Genomic DNA, 19,323 nt, shown 5'->3' with positions numbered 1-19,323 from the left:
TCCCTCAGACGATTACAGGTTGCGAGTGCCAGCCCAGGAACACATCATTAAACTGCAATTAAAGAGGGAAACGAATCAAAAAGTTGAAAACATGATTTTTTTCTTTCTCCAAAGCATTGGATTGCACATTATAGATGGCAAACAATTACATTACTATTCTGGAAGTAGTAGAACTAAAGTAAACAGACAGGAGGACATGCTACTGACAGACTGGCTTGTTTAACATACTCTGAAGAGAAAGGAAAGACATTAGCTGGAGAGAGAAATAAACAGATTTAAACCTGACGCTCTCACATCAACAGTATAATCATGGTTATAAATGACTGCACAACTATAATTTGCACAATGTGTTTCCATATTAAGACTTTTGCCTCCTTAAAGGGAAACTGGCTCACAGTGAGGCATTTAAGTCATTGGATATAAGTGGTGAACAAAGAAACTCAGCACATGAACGCACCAGATGAAATTTATCACAATGCGATTATGTTTCCATTGAAGCTTTGATAATGAAGTCAATCATTGGGCTTATATTTAACTCTTAAAATGATGGCTATTAAAGATAATGAAAATAAGAGTCAGTGTAAAAAGTAGAAAAAGAAAAACTTCTATGTGGAAAAGTAAATGTATTGATAAAAGTAACATTGCAACAATTTCAAAGTGAAATACGGAAAGACAAGCAAATAAATCATGAAAGATGTAAAGCATGTGAAATCAACTTGAGCTAAAGAAACAAAAATAACGTCAGATGAGAAACTTCAGATCGGCCCTGAAGAAACTTGAACCTTCCTGCAATTAATATTCAAAATACACAAAGGTGCCATATATTAATCATGCTTTCAACATTTATTCACACTCTACAGTTTGACTGTCACTGCTTAAAGTACTCCTACTATTCCAATAACAGCAGTTGATAGAAACGAACAATAATTTGTATTTTTGCTGATTTTAAGGACATTCTGTTCAAATGTGTGCTTGTTTTGATGGAAACCTGTCAAAATAAAGGGTCAAGATTATATAAATTGTACAAATAAGCTAATATTGGAAACAAGGTATTTATAGCGCTAAATGTGGATGCTGATTAAAACACAAAATTACACATTTATTCATTTAACTGTGTCTGAATGCCCTTTTATGCTGCCATTTTTGGGGAGGTTTCCCTTTCCTGTAGTGTGTTCTATATGTTTTTTCCCCCCAATGGTCGTCTCCCCCCCGCCTGAAACGCCTCCATTACACTCCTTTGCTTATTTCCGGAACATACTGACATTACTAAGTAACCCTAGTGCTCCTATTGGCTAGCGCTTTAGTACATTGTACCTGATAGGTTAAGGTGCGTGACATCTCTAAGCTGATCACCAATCACAACAGAGCCGGCCAGCTAACCAATCAAAACAGACTGGGCTCTGGTTTCAGACAGAGGGTGAAAAGAGGTGCTGCAGCACAGGCAGTATGAGAAAATAAAGAGCTTTCTGAACATTAAAGCATGGAGACATGTCCCAGGAGAGACACTACATACTGATATGAAGCTGAAAATCAGCAGAATATGTCCTCTTTATGTCACGTTGTCTCCATTCACTTTTCAGAGCAGTTTGACCTACGTAAACGCAGCGGAGAGTAGCCGTAACACAGGTAGCCTCTATAAATACAGCACATTGACAGAAACACGTTTGTCCCTCTCACATTGTCAAATAAAGCAAAACAGGTTTCAGAAATGGTCTTTCAAAGACATGTGGGAGTTGCAGGTGTCCTTTCCTGTGACCGGAGCGCTGACGGATTGTTAGCAGATGTCTTGGCCTCTGCAGAAATGGATTTGCTGTAAAGAACCAGTACGACAAAAGCTGCATCTTTAGTCTCACTGCTCCGTGTGTGTGTGTGTGTGTGTGTGTGTGTGTGTGTGTGTGTGTGTGTGTGTGTGTGTGTGTGTGTGTGTGTGTGTGTGTGTGTGTGTGTGTGTGTGTGTGTGTGTGTGTGTGTGGTCGTATGGAAAGAGCTAACTCCCGCGGACCACGGATAATGCATTTTTACACCTTTCTTATTAGTCACAGTGTGTGTTTCTTAATGTGTGAGAGACAGAGAGAGAGGGGAGAGAAAAGAGGGAGAATGTGTCAAGAACAGATCCTCATTCTGTCATGCAGCAGTCCCACCTGCCCTCCTCTTTTTCTCCCCCCTTTGTATCTCTGCCTCCCCATCCCGCTGCTCTTTCTCCCCCCTTCACGTCTCTTTGATTTGTTTTCCCTCCAAATCCTCCAGTTATTTTATTCCCTTCCCTGTCAGTGCTGTTTCTTCCTGTGTGTGTGTTAGTGTGTGTAAGCTCTCTCGCTGTCTTTCTCTAAGCCTCTCTGATGTACAACAGCTCCTTGAGGGAAGCTTTTCTCTCCTTCTCAAACACACACACACACACACACACACACACACACACACACACACACACACACACACACACACACTTATCCTATGCACCAGCTTTAACCTATTTTACAAACACTCTCTCACGTTTTTCCATTCTCTCTGATGCTCTCTCATCCCGTCTTCTCTTTTCACACTGAATCATTCATATCCAGTGTGTCTGACCCACTTCCACTATAGTTTAAGACACACACGCGCACACACAGCTTTCAAAAAAGATCTCCAAAAATCCTGCTGTTCTCAGTGTGTTTTCGTACATGATATAGTCAGCTTCTTTAATCTGAGTAGTCAAAGATAAAGTTTCCATCACATCAGGACCTGGCCGCTGCCCTGATAATATGATAATCACTTTCACAGTCTTAATAAACAAGTATACTATCAAGGCAAAGTTGGCGTTGGATAAAAGCTTCATCTTGAGTGTAATTCCCCCGAAATCATTTTATCATTATTATGCATTTTCACCCTGCTTTCATGCCTTTCATGTGTCTGGCTTAATTCAGCCGTGGAGAGCAGTTTCAAAGTGTTGCACGCACTTAACAACTGCGCTAGGTGTCGATCATTCTCTCTAATGACTTCTGTTATAATCTAGTGAAGTGGAACTTTGTGTTGGTGCTCTTGCAACAGAGAGAGTGAGGGAGCAGCAGAAAATGTTCTACTATAAACCAAGGCTTTATTGGCTGTCTCTGCTTTGATGCTGCGCACATGGCAGGCCAGCACTCAGAAATGTTTCATAAAACCTGCTCTGATTTGCATTCATTGCTCTGTGACTTCTCCTGTCGGGCTGTAAACCAGTGTCTGTGTGTGTGTTTGTGTGTACTCTCGCCTCTACGTGAGAACCATACTGTATATGTGTTTGATTTGTTTGGTTTATATTTTATTGTGTGTTTTAAAAGGTGTGTACAACTTAAAATATTTGTATCTGTGAAGCAAATCAGTGTGTGTGTGTGTGTGTGTGTGTGTGTGTGTGTGTGTGTGTGTGTGTGTGTGTGTGTGTGTGTGTGTGTGAGACAGAAAAAGGGAGAGAGAGAGAGTGAGTAGATGTGGATAGGAGGCCCAGTGTCCACTGGCACTCTGCCCCAGGACAGAAGCTTCAGCTGGGAGAGAAATACTGCTCAGCAAGGCCCCACTCTGGAGACTCAGAACTAAACTAGTAGCTGTGTGTGTGTGTGTGTGTGTGTGTGTGTGTGTGTGTGTGTGTGTGTGTGTGTGTGTGTGTGTGTGTGTGTGTGTGTGTGCGTGCGCGCGCGCGCGCGCGTGCGTGCGTGTGTGCGTGTACGTGTACGTGTGCATGCGAGAGCCAGCTGTGGCCTCCTGTATCTTGTTCCTCTTCTTTTCTTTTAGTCCTTCAGAATAGTAAGTCTTAGGGTCTAGGTAAAGCCTAGGCACGTTTTTCATATCAGATCAAATCTAAATGTATTGAGCACTTTTCCTACACAAAAGATAACACAAGTTTGTAAGTAAGTGCTTACCTTTAAAGTCAATAAACATAAGACTGAATAATTACATAATAATTTTAAAATAATAACACTTTGATAAATAGGATTCTATTAAAAGTCCAAATAAAAAGGTCTTCAGAATGAATGGTCTCCGCCGCCCCTCAGGTCTACTAGGAGGCTGTGATAATAAAGTGAAGCCTCACCGTGGGCCTTTGCTGTACCTTTAGGCAGTGATGGCGACAAGACCACCTATATTGAGTCCGAGTCAAGACCAAGACCTTAAAGTGTCAAGTCCGAGTCAAGACTAAGACTTTGGGATTTTGGGGTGATCGAAACCGAGTCAAGACTGAGTCTTTGGAGGGTCGAGACCAAGACCTACAAAAACAAGTCAATTTTCAAGACTGTGGGTGTAAATAGGAAATTGGCAAGAAAAACGCTTTCACTCACACTTTAATTAGCTAAATACTGTTGTTGCCTACATGAATGTACAGGGTAGGTTGTTTAATAACACACATTTGAGAATCATTATCATGAGACATGCAGGCCTAGTTGTTGAGTTATGTGAGGAAATATATAACTCGTGCCATTTTCAGCTCAGCAAAGTACCATGACCTAGTAGCGTTAACTGTGGGGGGAAAAAAAACTCCTGTTGTAATGTTACTGAGCTTCAATGCAAATAATAACTAGCAAAGGACCCCACTACACCCTGTCCTTACTGCAAGTTCGTCAAGATGCATTGTGGTTATACACATTGAAAACGTTTGATCTGTGTTCCCAATGGAAACGTTTTCTGTGTTGCTAAGCTGTGTTGTGCCTTGCTCAGCTAACATTACATTAACGTTAGCTAGCTCGTCAGCTCCATCAATGGCATCCGTTGCATAGCTTAGCTACATAACTTACAAAAGAAACACATTTCCTGAGATAGATATAACTTAAACCACCAGTAAATGCAGGTTGTACTTTAAATTTAAGAGAGAAAAAGAACGCTGCGAGGACTTTGCTCGGTAGAACACAAGTAATAGCGTATTTTAGCCCTTTAGTTCTAACGTTATTCAATCCAGGATTCATTTGTCTGTCGCCGCGCCCTCTAACACTAAACTCTCTCCCGTTTCACTCCTCCTGGCCAACCATTGCTTACTGTTAACGATAGCCAGCCAACGGTCATCTAATTTATCATGGCATTGAGGGAAAAGACAAGCTAATGCTGAATCAAATGTCACAAAGCCAACTACATGGAAACAGCTAACAACATTAACGTCAGCTAGCTAACAGTTAACATGAACGTGACGTTACAAGTCTAGCTTCACTTACCTCTCAGGGTGTTTCCTTTGGACGTGCCGGTGGAAATGTTATGTGATGCCAGACGTCTCAGTAATTATTATATTACAGAATTTGCATTCTGCGCTGTGTTTCTTCCTTGAACTTTTGCTGCAAAAATAATTTGTGTGGTTTAAGAAAGCAAATTTGATGACCACTGATTGCTCCCTCATCTTGATGCTGAGGACCAGACTGTTGAAAAATATCTCTGGTTGGACAAACGACTTCACAGGAGCGTGGCACTCTGGGATCACCCAATACAGTGTGAATCAATGGGTTCATTTTAGTTTATGTTTTATTAATATGTAAAATTAATATGTATAATTCATTAAAAAATATGAAAAATGAAACAGTGTATCATGTTATGTGATGAAAAAAAAACGGTCCCGAGGTCTCCCTCGAAAGCACGAGTCCAACCCATGCAGCTGTAGTCTGAGACCGATTCAAGGCCGAGTAAAATTGCTTTCAATTCCGAGACGAGACCGAGTAAGTGAAAACGTGGTCTCGAGACCAAGACCTGACTCGAGTACTACAACACTGCCTTTGGGTATGATAAAAGGCTCCAGAAGACTTGATTCTACAGAGTTCATTGGTTTAAAGCAAATCTGATAAAACCTTTAACAGGAACCTGGGACCCAAGTTTTTCATTGCACAACTGCACTGTAGCTGTATGACTATAACCTTTGAACAACCAAATAACGTATCAATTCTGAGTCTAACAGGTAGCCAGTGCAGAGACTTTAAGATTGGGGCGATGTGCTATTCTCTGAAGTAGAACATGTGGAGGGAGACGTCCTTACACAGAGAGGAGGTGGGGTTTGACACACAGCATGTCCTGCTCGGTTCTAAAGAGTAAACTGAGTCTTACACGCAGTCTCCTGTGGAACCAGAGTCCCAGAGACAATGAGAGCTGCTTTGTTACCTCGGAAACACAGAGCAGAGAGAGGGGATTATTTCTAAAATAGCTCCGTGTTTGTCTTAGACAGGGACTGGCCAATGTCACAAAGGACTGAATCTACTTCGCACACACAGGGACACACACTAACACACACAGGCACCAAAAATAACTTTGAATACACACAGACAACTTGTGAACATTCTCACACACTGAAATACATATGGTACATCCTTATGAGCACATGCACCAACAGAAGGACATGCTGTCATAAACACAGACATGCATCTGTCACCACACACACACACACACACACACACACACACACACACACATACGCATGCAGATTGCACTGTAGATTGCAGTAGAGGGTGACAGCATGAAAGAGATAATGCAGCTCACACAGGAAGTTGTTCTGAGTGTGTGTGTGTGTGTGTGTGTGTGTGTGTGTGTGTGTGTGTGTGTGTGTGTGTGTGTGTGTGTGTGTGTGTGTGTGTGTGTGTGTGTGTGTGTGTGTGTGTGTGTGTGTGTGTGTGTGTGTGTGTGTGTGTTTGTGCGGGTGGGTGGGTGGGTGTGTAGAAATATGTGAGTGATCTAAGACCAGGCATTAGTGTTTCTGATAAAGTGAGGGGCCTTAAGTGGTTTTAGGAAGGAGAGAGCCCCCATGTATGTGTGTGTGTGTGTGTGTGTGTGTGTGTGTGTGTGTGTGTGTGTGTGTGTCTTAGTGTTGGGGTTGGGGTCAGGTGCCTGGTGCGTCTGCATGTATCTGCTTACTGTCTGCCTTGTCGCCGCGGCGATGACATCATGGCACACGACCGCCGAACGACGGAAAGAATGCCTCCTGTCTCCTTAACAGACGGAGGATGGGAGGAGAGGTGAACAGAAAGAGATACGGGGGGTAGAGAGTATGTGAGAGAGTCTGAAAGGAAGTAGGAAGTGAATATAAGCTAAATGGAAAGTAGTCTTGACTACATTTAATGTATCAAACACAAGTATTTCAGCCTATTGCAATTGTAGATGCGTTTTTTATTAGAACAGGAAAGTCAGGGTTTCCGCGCGCCCTTAGAAGGCATTTTATATTTTTAGCAGAAGGATTCGTTTGTAAAAAAAGAAAAGGCTGCCAATTTCCCAGGAATTATTGGAATGTTTTGCACTCATGCACCTCATAATTAAAGTCCAATGCCAATGTTTAGTGAGAGGTGAGATGCCAAAGTACAGGTTTGGAGTGGCTGAAATTCACATCTCCTACCACATGTACAATAGCACTTACCAAGATTTTTAGTTTCCTAACTTTAACCATATCTTAACAACCGTGTTCCCGTCATGACTGCGAGTACACTCTGACCTCAAGCATAGTCATGCACATGGTGGTATGGAATGTGATTTGGGTAATTTTTCAATATCAAATAAAAAATCTCCTTCTTCAGACAGCTTTATAATTTCCCGCAAAAAATCCAGTCTTTTTTTTTTGTTTGAGCCTAGCTGAAAGATGCCCTTGCTGAACAGTGAAAGAATAAAGTGACATGTAAAGAAAATCCAGGGCTGAACAGGTCGAAAAGAATTGACAAATTTCTAGAGTGTGTAGTGCAAGAAAGTGCAAAGAATACCAAAGATGTTTTCAAAATAAGAACCCATGAAGATCCAACAAATACCTTTAATAAGATTTAACTTTGAAGACCTTCCTTTATCCTACTGTGCCCTCCATATTGCTCCGGAAACACTTAGAAGTAAAGTAACAGATCTCAGGCTGCATATCCACTGGGAGCCTTTCCTCCATACACTGCTGGCTGCATTGTCTTTGTTATATTCAGTTAAGAAAAGGTAAGGACACATTGCCAGCCGAGCTGAGAGCATACTGAGTTTATAAGTGCCTTCTGACGGCAGAATTATCTAAAGATTTAGCAAAAGAGAGCTGCACTTCATCAGATCGTAACAGCAGTAGCCACAACTAGCCCTTGTCATAAGGTTGTGTTTAGCTCTGGCCAAACAGAGATTGTTTTCAGTGTGTTTGTGTGTGTTGAAGAGATGAAGGGAGAGCCATAGAGAGGCCCAGAATGAGAGGGGTGCATCTGGAATAAATATTATTTTATCACCGGGGTTTATAAGCACTGTGTGCTGGCAGGTAATTCTCAGATATTATATAAAACTAGACGCACTGTTAGCTTTACAAGACTACGGTTCCATTAGGCTTCCTGTGCATCGGTGTGTTCCAGTGACAGTTTGCGTGAAAAAAGAAAGGGAAAAACTGTGAAAGTGTTTCAGGGTTTCACAGTCTGGAAGAAAGAAAATGATTTCCTGCTAATATTAAGAAGTCCGAGAGCCAGTTTAAGACTTACTGTGATGAAGAGAAGGAACATTTTGGAGGACTATGGCCGTGTTGAAACATGTAATATTATAAAGTCATAAACATAAAGGTCAAAAATATATTAAAGTGTTTCTCTAATATTCACATGTCTGAAAGGTCTTTTAGCAGACTTGCACAGGGAATCACTCGACCCAGTCTCCACTCCCTCAGCCTCTGCTCCTGACAGGAATGCTGCTGTCCAGATGCATGATGGGACACTTGTACACTGACAGCTTGGTCAGTGAGGTTGACCAAAGAATCTGTGGGTCTTCACGGAGTCCAAACGTGCAATCTGTCTTGATTTAGACACATTTCACGGCATTCCTCTCTGCACCGCTGTATCTGTGCGTGTGTCTGTGACAGACAGAGAGAGAAACCGTGTAATTGTCTGCACCGGCAGACCAATTAGATATACACGAACCTATAGAACACACTACAGGGAAGGGACAACCCCAAAAAGCAGAAGAGGACCCCTTTAAACATTTTTTTCACTCTAGCATTGTGATCTAGAAACTGCAGCTCTATATTTTCCAAAGTCACTCTTTATATATTGCCTGATGCAAAATGTGTTTATGTGTGATTGTGTTTGGGAAATCGTTGAGCCCTGTGGGATTGTGGAAAAAACCGTTGTGATTTAGATTCTCTCTGGAAACAGACAGAATTCCGAGAATTTGGAGCCTTCGGTGTCCTCAAATCTGTGGCTGATGGGATGGATGGGATGCGGCTTGTTGCTTCCGGAACCACATGGAATGCTATCTCTCAGTCAGCCCCAACCTAAGGAGTGAGCCAGGGGAAGAGATAGAGAGCCAAGAGGGCCTCAAAGACAGACAGGAACTAGAGAGCAATACCTGTATGCAACCACAGTGAGAGACATGTATATGTTTGTATAATGCTGTAGTTAAATTAAGCAGCTGAATGCAATCTGAGACTGTTTATCATGAGCATCACATGGCATAAAGACCATGTGGAAACATGTTGATTGCATGGTCTGCGTCATACTTGACCACAGGGAGTCCCATATTTTTGCAAAAATGTTATCGTTCTAAATCACAAAGTGGCGCCCAATAAAAACGACATCGCTCCACTTGTTGACACACCATGGGTTCACCATAACATTAAAGTACACCCAAATTAGTATTGGTTTCCTTTTGTCCAAATTTAGAGAAATTCCTCTCAGGGATTTCTGTCTCCACGCTAATACTGGTGAAGTGATTGGAATATAGTGTGCATAAAGTTGTCATTTAGAAATTCCACAGGAACATCCTCTGGATAATTTACAGAAAGCGGAATCAGAAAAAAAGGTATCTTATAATTTTGGTAAATACACCCTTCATGGTGTCTCTGTTATAACAATATTTTTGCAAGAAATAGCTAAAACTGCATTCACACCATCAGGTTTGTGTCCTATTGCAACTATTTCCTATTGAAATGAATGCTATCGTTGTGCATTATCACCAAGTGAGGCTTTAATTAAATCACATGAATAAGGTTTCTAGTTTTTCAAACAAAACGATTGTTCTGTGTGCAGGCAAGAGGCGCTGCTGGCAGCCATAAGTGAGAAAGACGCCAACATCGCCCTGCTGGAGCTCTCCTCCTCCAAGAAGAAGAAAACCCAGGACGAGGTGGCAGCTCTGAAGCGGGAGAAGGATGGTCTGGTTCATCAGCTCAAACAGCAGGTAGGATTACTGTGCACACACTAAAACACACACACTCACTTCAACATCCAAGTGGACACCAGGAAAGCTTTTCGTCAGTTATTTCTGGAAAAAGAGGCGCAGAGACTGAGGGGGAAAAGTTTGGAAAGGGGGAAAAGGGAGCACAGGTGAGGTGGCAGTGACGAGGGGAGCAAAAGAAACAGGAGAAACTGAGTCCAGATGTGACCACAGTCCTCCGACCAACACGGGTAAATTTAGGATTAGCCTGCCCCTCCCACACACACCACACACAAACACACCGAGTTCAAAAGTTCCATAAAATCTCCGGTCACAACACTTTCATATGAGTTTGTTTTGATTGAAATGTTCTGTCCGCAGATACGCACACTGAACCTCACCAACACTTCGCTGTTATGGATACACCTTCATACACACACCGATGTGTACACACTCACCCAGGCCAAAAACAAGGATATAAACATGACCAAATGCCTCTGTGGTTCCACACAGAGGTCTATTCACACACTCAGAGACACGCTCATACACAGTAAAAGTTCTTTTGGGTCTAGTGAATTAACCAACCCCTGAGTGGGCGAGCCTGCTGTGAGCTGGGTGGACTTCTTCTTCGCTGGTCTCCTGTTTGTACTTGTTCCTCCTCACTTTCTGTCCACATCTGTCACTCCTTGTTTTTGACTTGGTGTTTTACATACAGAATAAGAAGGTCAAGAGTCAGAGGTTCATCTTTCTTTCTGCTGACTGTACACCAATGATATTTTTCACATTTATAACATCACCATAGCTCCTTCAACATGATCTTACAGGATGGTTGGGCTACACTCGTTTTTTTTTCTGAAAACATGGGACCAGGCAATGGTGGAAAAGTACTCAGATAATGTACTTTAAAGGTGCCATAGAATGCATATATATCTGGTATTTTAAATGTTAAATGTCTACAAAGAAGGTATATAACTTTTGTTGATCCAAAAAATGTCCAGATGCGGTTTTACAGGCCCATTTACAACCCTATGATTTGGTCCTAGAATGAAGCAAGCTGAATTGCCTTATTTGGGGGCTCATTTAAGTAATGATGATGAGCTCTGCTCTGATTGGCTGGTTTACAAGGAGCATCCATGGCTGCCTCAGAGCCCACAGAAGTAAGTGAAGTTTGCGAAACTGTGAGAGATTAACCATGGGGGCTATTGGCATCCAACCTTACATGTTTGAGCCTTTATCGGAGGAGGAAACCGATGAATTTGAAGAACAGCCAGTTGGTCAGAGATTGGAGAGCAACGTTACGGAGTGGTAAGTGTTAGTGTTTCCAGCAGCTGGTGTATGCAAATGTTGGGGCTGGACTACTGTGTGTGACGTAACAGACAAGGATTGTTGTAATTCGCCCGTTTTACCGCTGTGATATGCATATTCATGATTTGCACGTGAAGGAGGAAAAGATGTTGTTTGAGGTTCACGGTATGTCAGTTCAATGTACCGAACTCTCCTTATTCAACTATGCCAAGGTAAATACAGTTTTCTATTCTATGGCACCTTTAAGTAAAAGTATAATACTAATTTGCAAAAATACAAGAAAAGTCCTGCATTCAAAATCTTACTCAAGTAAAAGTATTATATCACAATATACATAAGAACCAAAAGTTAAAGTACTTGTTAAATTTAGACACCCATTTCAGAATTTTAAACAGTACATTTTATATATTTCAAATCCATCCATCCATCCATCTTCTCCCGCTTATCCGTCAGGGTCGCGGAGGTAACAGCTCCAGCAGAGAGCCCCAAACTTCTCTTTCCCTGGCCACATCAACCAGCTCTGACTGGGGGATTCCAAGGCGCTCCCAGGCCAGCCTAGGTCCTAGGTCTACCCCTCTGTCTCTTCCCAGCTGGACGTGCCTGGAACACCTCCCTAGGCAGGCGCCCAGGTGGCATCCTCACTAGGTGCCCGAACCACCTCAACTGGCTCCTTTCAACGTGAAGGAGCAGCAGTTCTACTCCAAGTCCCTCCCGGATGACTGAACTGCTCACCTTATCCCTAAGGGAGATGCCAGCCACCCTGCGGAGAAATCCCATTTCGGCCGCTTGTATCCGCAATCTCGTTCTTTCGGTCATGACCCAACCTTCATGACCATAGGTGAGGGTAGGAACGAAGATGGCCCGGTAGACAGAGAGCTTTGCCTTCTGGCTCAGCTCTCTTTTCGTCACAACGGTGCAGTAAAGCGACTGCAGTACCACTCCCACTGCTCCGATTCTCCGGCCCATCTCACACTCCATTGTTCCCTCACTCGAGAACAAGACCCCAAGATACTTGAACTCCTTCACTTGGGTTAAGGCCTCATTCCCTACCTGGAGTGGACAGTCCACCAGTGTCCTGCTGAATACCATGGCCTCAGATTTGGAGGTGCTGATCCTCATCCCAGCCACTTCACATTCGGCCAAGAACCGATCTAGTGAGTGCTGAAGGTCACAGACCGATGAAGCCATTAGGACAACATCATCTACACCCTCTGATCCCCCTTTTTAAAAAGAGGAACCACCACCCCGGTCTGCTACTCCTTCGGTACTGTTTCCGACTTCCACGCAATGTTGATGAGACGTGTCAACCATGACAGTCCCTCAACACCCAGAGCCTTCAGCATTTCTGGACGGATCTCATCCACCCCTGGGGCTTTGCCACTGTGGAGTTGTTTGACTACCTCAGTGACTTCCCCCCGTGAGATTGGAGTTGATCCCCCTTCATACTCCAGTTCCGCCTCTAACATAGAGGGCGGAGTTGTCGGGTTCAGGAGTTCAACAGTCAAAGTTTTCCCACCCATAACACGCAGGCGTAGGGAGGCGACCCTCTTGTCCACTGGGGTAAACTCCAACAAAGCGGCACTCAACCGGGGGCTTGTGAGTATCCCCACACCCGCTCGGCGCCTCAGACCTTGGGCAACTCCGGAGAAGAATAGAGTCCAACCCCTATCAAGAAGTAAGGTTCCAGAGCCGACGCTGTGCGTAGAGGTGAGCCCCACCAGATCCAACTGGTAACGTTCCACCTCCCGCACAAACTCTGGCTCCTTCCCCCCCAGAGAGGTGAGGTTCTACGTCCCCAAAGCCAGCTTCTGCCGCCCGGGTCTGGTCCGTCGAGACCCTCTGCTTTCACTGCCACCTTTCTGACAGCGCACCCGACCCCATCGCTGTTTCCCGTAGGTGGTGGGCCCGCGGGACGGGGAAGCGGAGGTGTTGCCCACGTTGCTTTTTCGGGCTGTGCCCGGCCGTGCTCCGTGGCAAGCCCGGCCACCAGGCGCTTGCCCATGAGTCCTCCTTCTGGGCCTGGCTCCAGAAGGGGACCCCAGGCTTCCTCCGGGCCGGGTATCCTCGCTTTCAAATTTGTTTTCTATGAGGTCTTTTGAACCAATCTTAGTCTGGCCCCTTACCTGAGACCAATTTGCCATGGGAGACCCTACCAGGAACACAAGGTTCCAGACAACACAGCCCCCAGGTTCATTGGGGCACACAAACCTCTCCACCACGATAAGGTGCTGGTTCTCGGAAAGGCAAATCCCTGGGTATATAATTATTGATGCATTAATGTGTTCATCCCAGCAGGTAAAGGAGGAGCTATTTTTAATTACTTTATATACTGCTGCCTGTAATCGGATCCTATAATTATACGTCAATGTTTATTTATCAGGTCATTTAAATTGTGGTGGAGTGAAAACTAAAATATTGGCTTCTTAAATGTAGTAGATTGGAAGTATAAAAAAAGAAAATACTCATTTAAAGTACCTCAAAATTGAACTTAAGTGCATACTCGAGTAGATGTACTTCATTACCTTCCATCGCACCAACTACCAAACACACAGACACAATAATGGCAACTAATATATCAAACATCACTGAGTTTGAAAAACTTTGTGTTTACTTTATGTCACTTGATTCACAAAACGAGAAATGTAATACGAACAGAGATATGATCTTCAAAACAGATTAATAATTTCATGTTTGTATTGCAATATTGTTCCAATTATTGGACATGCCAAATACTCACTTAATGGATTGAATGAGTTCTAAAGGATTTAATAAGACAGATGCAGAAGTGAAAGGGAAATTGCATGCAGGTTTGTGTAAAAGAATGTTTGAATTGGTGTTTTAGAGAGGTGTAGGAGAGTGGCTGTGTCAAATCTGTTCCTCTCTCTTCCTCCCTCATCTCTCTGTCCTTTTTGAAGTCGTTAATGACAACTCAGGGTCTCCAAGGAGGTTACTGACAACAGAGAGACTCTACTGTCTGGGTGTCAAGGGTGTGAGCTTTTTTTTTCTCCCCCCATGCGGTGTGTGTCTCTCTCTTTCTTTCTCTCTGTGGTGTCATCATTTTCAGTCCGTCAAGGATGGATCACAGCCGAGACTTCCTCAGTATTCCCGTGTGTGTGTTTGCAGTGTAACCATCAAGTGAGTGAGCTGAGGATAGTATTTTTAGCTCGCTCCCATCAGTGACATGTCCACACACTTTGCTACTGATAACCTGCCTGACAGCTGGACAGAGACAGAGTTGCGGTATGAAATTGTAAGTGAGTATAAATCGGTGAGCTTTGGTTGCCATGAGGCTGGTGTAAACAGAAAGCAGTGTGTTTAGCTCCGTAAAGTAACACTATGTGGTTCACTTGTACCTGTGTGATGGATGATCCCCAATGCTATTTTTTAATGTTTCTCCCGAGTGTTTTTTGATGGCCATCACTCGTCAGTAGATCATAGGTCAGAGTGTTTTAGTAGTGCTTAAACGCCACTGACATCTCACGTCTGGTCTGAATTTGTGTTCGAAACACTGCTTGTCCTGTGTTCCTTTAGAGCAGGTTAAATTTTGAGACTCAGATCAATGTTTAAAGTGACTTAAAAGATTTGAATCAACAGACAATGTTCTGTATGGCTGCTTGCAAAGTGCTTTTTAAAAAAGAAAAAGAAGAATTACTTTGCTGCCTTTATCTTTTCTGTGCTTATCTGACATTAACTAAATATTTGTTGCTTTTAGAGAAAGACGTCAATGTATGCAGGGACAAATTGTGTTAAAGGGGCCCATTAAGCTCATCGTCCGGTGTATATTAGTATTAAGTACCTCTCCTGGGACATGTCTCCATGCTTTAATGTTCAGAAAGCTCTTTATGTTTCTCATACTGCCTGTGCTGCAGCACCTCTTTTCACCCTCTGTATGAAACCAGAGCCCAGTCTGCTCTGATTGGTTAGCTGCACAACACCTATATTACACACTACAGGAAAGGGAAAACCCTCCTAAAAAGCATAATAGGACCTCTTTAATATAAAAGGCATGCTCATAACAACATAACGAAATTAAATCAGAAAGTATTGATACATAGATTGCAATAAGAAAATGTATATAATATATTTACACTTACACTCACATTCATCACACACATCTGTGTGTGTTACAGTGTGTGTGTCCCTGAAAGTGCCCCCTGTGTTTTCCCCTTTGACCCGCAGCTGCATTATAGACAGGCGGCTATAGATCATGGCGACCTCAGCTCTCTTCCCCCTTCGTCTCCTCCAATCTTTCTCACAGTCTCTTTCCTCTTTACTTATTTTATGAGTTTTAAATTTTTCTTCAGCAAAAACCATGACAGGAGGAGGGAGAGAGGGCTGTTTCTCTGAAGACTATGTGAAAGAAAAATTTAGGAGTGAGTGAAGTCTTTTATGAAATGAAACTAGAGGAAGAAAAGGGGGAGGTGAGCAGTATACCACCATCTGCCCCTGCAAGAGACACATGTGGTTAATATTTACAGATGGTCTATGTGTGGCCCTCACCATTGTTCTGCACCTGTGTGGCTAAAACTTGGCTCTACAATGGAGATTTTTAAAGTTCCTGGTTGTGTGTTGTATTTCACCTCACTTACAATGGTGTTAAATTGTATTGGAGTTACACAAAAAACACATGGAACCGTAAGCTTGTAGTAAATCTCAGATCAAAAACTATTTTTTAGACTCTAAAATGAATCAGAATTTGTGAAGACTTTATTCACTTTAAACCTCTGACATTTGAATCCTGCAAACTGTAGATATTTAGCTTAAAGTTAAGTCTGACTGCATTTGTAAAGAGATATTTCCAGGACATTAAAAATCATATTTTTGGGAAAAAGATTATATACATGTCATCCATCCATCCATCCATCTTCTCCCGCTTTTCCGTCAGGGTCGCGGAGGTAACAGCTCCGGCAGAGAGCCCCGAACTTTCCTTTCCCTGGCCACATCAACCAGCTCTGACTGGGAGATTCCAAGGCGCTCCCAGGCCAGCAAAGAGATATAATCCCTCCGCCTGGTCCTAGGTCTACCCCTCGGTCTCTTCCCAGCTGGACGTGCCTGGAACACCTCCCTAGGGAGGCACCCAGGTGGCATCCTTACTAGATGCCCGAACCACCTCAACTGGCTCCTTTCAATGCGAAGGAGCAGCGGTTCTACTCCGAGTCCCTCCCGGATGACTGAACTTCTCACCTTATCCCTAAGGGAGATGCCAGCCACCCTGCGGAGAAATCCCATTTCGGCCGCTTGTATCCGCATTCTCGTTCTTTCGGTCATGACCCATCCTTCATGACCATAGGTGAGGGTAGGAACGAAGATGGCCCGGTAGACAGAGAGCTTTGCCTTCTGGCTCAGCTCTCTTTTCGTCACAATGGTGCGGTAAAGCGACTGCAGTACCGCTCCCACTGCTCCGATTCTCCGGCCCATCTCACGCTCCATTGTTCCCTCACTCGAGAACAAGACCCCAAGATACTTGAACTCCTTCACTTGGGGTAAGGCTTCATTCCCTACCTGGAGTGGACAGTCCATCGGTGTCCTGCTGAGAACCATGGCCTCAGATTTGGAGGTGCTGATCCTCATCCCAGCCATTTCACACTCGGCCGCGAACCGATCCAGTGAGTACTGAAGGTCACAGACCGATGAAGCCATTAGGACCACCTCATCTGCAAAAAGCAGTGGTGCAATCCTTAGCCCACCGAACTTCAGACCCCCTCCCCCACGACTACGCCTCGAAATCTTGTCCATGAATATCACAAACAGGATAGGTGATAGAGCGCAGCCCTGGCGGAGGCCAACCCTCACCAGAAATCGGTTCGACGTACTACCTAGGACCCGGACACAGCTCTCGCTTTGTGAGTACAGAGATTGGATGGCCCTGAGTAGAGACCCCCTCACCCCATACACCCGCAGTACCTCCCACAGTATCTCCCTGGGAACCCGGTCATATGCTTTCTCCAAATCCACAAAGCACATGTAGACCGGATGAGCGTACTCCCAGGCCCCCTCCAGGATCCTTGCGAGAATAAAAAGCTGGTCCGTCATTCCAGGACCAGGACGAAATCCGCATTGTTCCTCCTCAATCTGAGGTTCGACAATCGGCCGGACCCTCCTTTCCAGCACCTTAGAGTAAACTTTCCCGGGGAAGCTGAGTAATGTGATGTCTTTGTAATTGGCACACACCCTCTGATCCTTCTTTTTAAAAAGGGGAACCACCACCCCGGTCTGCCACTCCTTCAGTACTGTTTCTGACTTCCACGCAATGTTGATGAGACGTGTCAACCATGACAGTCCCCTTCATACTCCAGTTCCGCCTCTTACATAGGGGACGAAGTTGTCGGGTTCAGGAGTTCCTCAAAGTGTTCCTTCCACCGCCCTAACACCCTATCAGTTGAGGTCAACAGCGTCCCATCCTTACTGTACACAGCTTGGATGGTTCCCTGCTTCCCCCTCCTGAGGTGTCGAACTGTTTTCCAGAACAACTTTGGTGCCGACCGTAAGTCCTTCTCCATGGCTTCTCCGAACTTCTCCCACACCCGCTGCTTTGCCTCGGCCATGGCTGAGGCTGCTGGCCTTCGGGCCTGTCGATACCTTGCAACTACGTCAGGAGTACCCAGGGATAACATATCCCGAAAGGCCTCCTTCTTCAGTCGGACGGCTTCCCTGACCACCGGTGTCCACCAGGAGGTTCGAGGGTTACTGCCCCTTGAGGCACCTAAGACCTTGAGACCACAGCTCCCCGCCGCAGCTTCAGCAATGGAGGCTTTGAACACCGCCCGCTCAGGTTCAATATCCCCAGCCTCCACAGGGATGCCTGAAAAACTCCGCCGGAGGTGTGAGTTGAAGGCCTCCTGGACTTGGGATTCCTCCAGGCGTTCCCAGTTCACCCGCACTACACGTTTGGGCTTACCAGGTCTGTCCAGAGGCTTCCCCCGCTGCTCGACCCAACTCACCAACAGATGGTGATCAGTTGACAACTCCGCCCCTCTCTTCACCCGATTGTCCAAAACATGCGGCCTCAGGTCCGATGATACGATAACAAAGTCGATCATGGACCTTCTGCCTAGGGTGCTCTGGTACCACGTACACTTATGAGCATCCTTATGTTCGAACATGGTGTTGGTTATGGCCAATCCATGACTAGCACAGAAGTCCAGTAACAAACCACCACTCCGGTTCAGATCAGGGGGGCCGTTCCTCCCAATCACGCCCCTCCTAGTGTCTCCATCATTGCCCACGTGTGTGTTGAAGTCTCCCAGCAAGACTAAGGAGTCCCCTTCAGGAGCCCCATACAGGACTTCTTTCAGGGTCTCCAAGAAGGCTGAATACTCTGAACTGCTGTTTGGTGCATAAGCACACACAACAGTCAGAGTTTTCCCCCCCATAACCCGCAGGCGTAGGGAGGCGACCCTCTCGTCCACTGGGGTAAACTCCAACAAAGCGGCACTCAACCGGGGGCTTGTGAGTATCCCCACACCCGCTCGGCGCCTCACACCTTGGGCAACTCCGGAGAAGAATAGAGTCCAACCCCTATCAAGAAGTAAGGTTCCAGATGCGACGCTGTGCGTAGAGTTGAGCCCCACCAGATCCAACTGGTAACGTTCCACCTCCCGCACAAGCTCTGGCTCCTTCCCCCCCAGAGAGGTGAGGTTCCACATCCCCAAAACAAGCTTCTGCCACCCGAGTCTGGTCCGTCGAGACCCTCTGCTTTCACTGCCACCCTTCTGGCAGCGCACCCGACCCCATCGCTGTTTCCCGTAGGTGGTGGGCCCGCGGGACGGGGAAGCGGAGGTGTTGCCCACGTTGCTTTTTCGGGCTGTGCCCGGCCGTGCTCCGTGGCAAGCCCGGCCACTAGACGCTCGCTGGTGAGTCCTCCTTCTGGGCCTGGCTCCAGAAGGGGACCCCAGGCTTCCTCCGGGCCGGGTATCCTCGCTTTCAAGTGTGTTTTTCATGAGGTCTTTTGAACCAATCTTAGTCTGGCCC

At 45.1% G+C, this 19,323-nt stretch overlaps 1 protein-coding gene across 7 annotated transcripts in view; it reads left to right on the top strand.

Annotated features, from left to right (window-relative positions):
- LOC134879245 (ELKS/Rab6-interacting/CAST family member 1-like) overlaps window positions 1-19,323 on the top strand; it is a 115,332-nt gene that overhangs the window by 72,837 nt on the left and 23,172 nt on the right. For all 7 annotated transcript variants that reach the window (XR_010167812.1, XR_010167813.1, XR_010167814.1 and 4 more), the window contains one exon: window positions 9,924-10,071. Coding sequence is in view for 4 of the 7 variants with exons in the window: in XM_063905647.1 (XP_063761717.1) it covers window positions 9,924-10,071 (148 nt within the window). In the remaining 3 variants the exon portion in view is untranslated. The remainder of the gene's footprint in view (window positions 1-9,923; window positions 10,072-19,323) is intronic.

Source organism: Eleginops maclovinus, chromosome 17, assembly GCF_036324505.1.
Source record: "Eleginops maclovinus isolate JMC-PN-2008 ecotype Puerto Natales chromosome 17, JC_Emac_rtc_rv5, whole genome shotgun sequence".
NCBI classification, from domain to species: domain Eukaryota; kingdom Metazoa; phylum Chordata; class Actinopteri; order Perciformes; family Eleginopidae; genus Eleginops; species Eleginops maclovinus.
The sequence above is the reverse complement of the archived record's forward strand: the minus strand, read 5'-3'. Positions and strand labels throughout refer to the sequence as shown.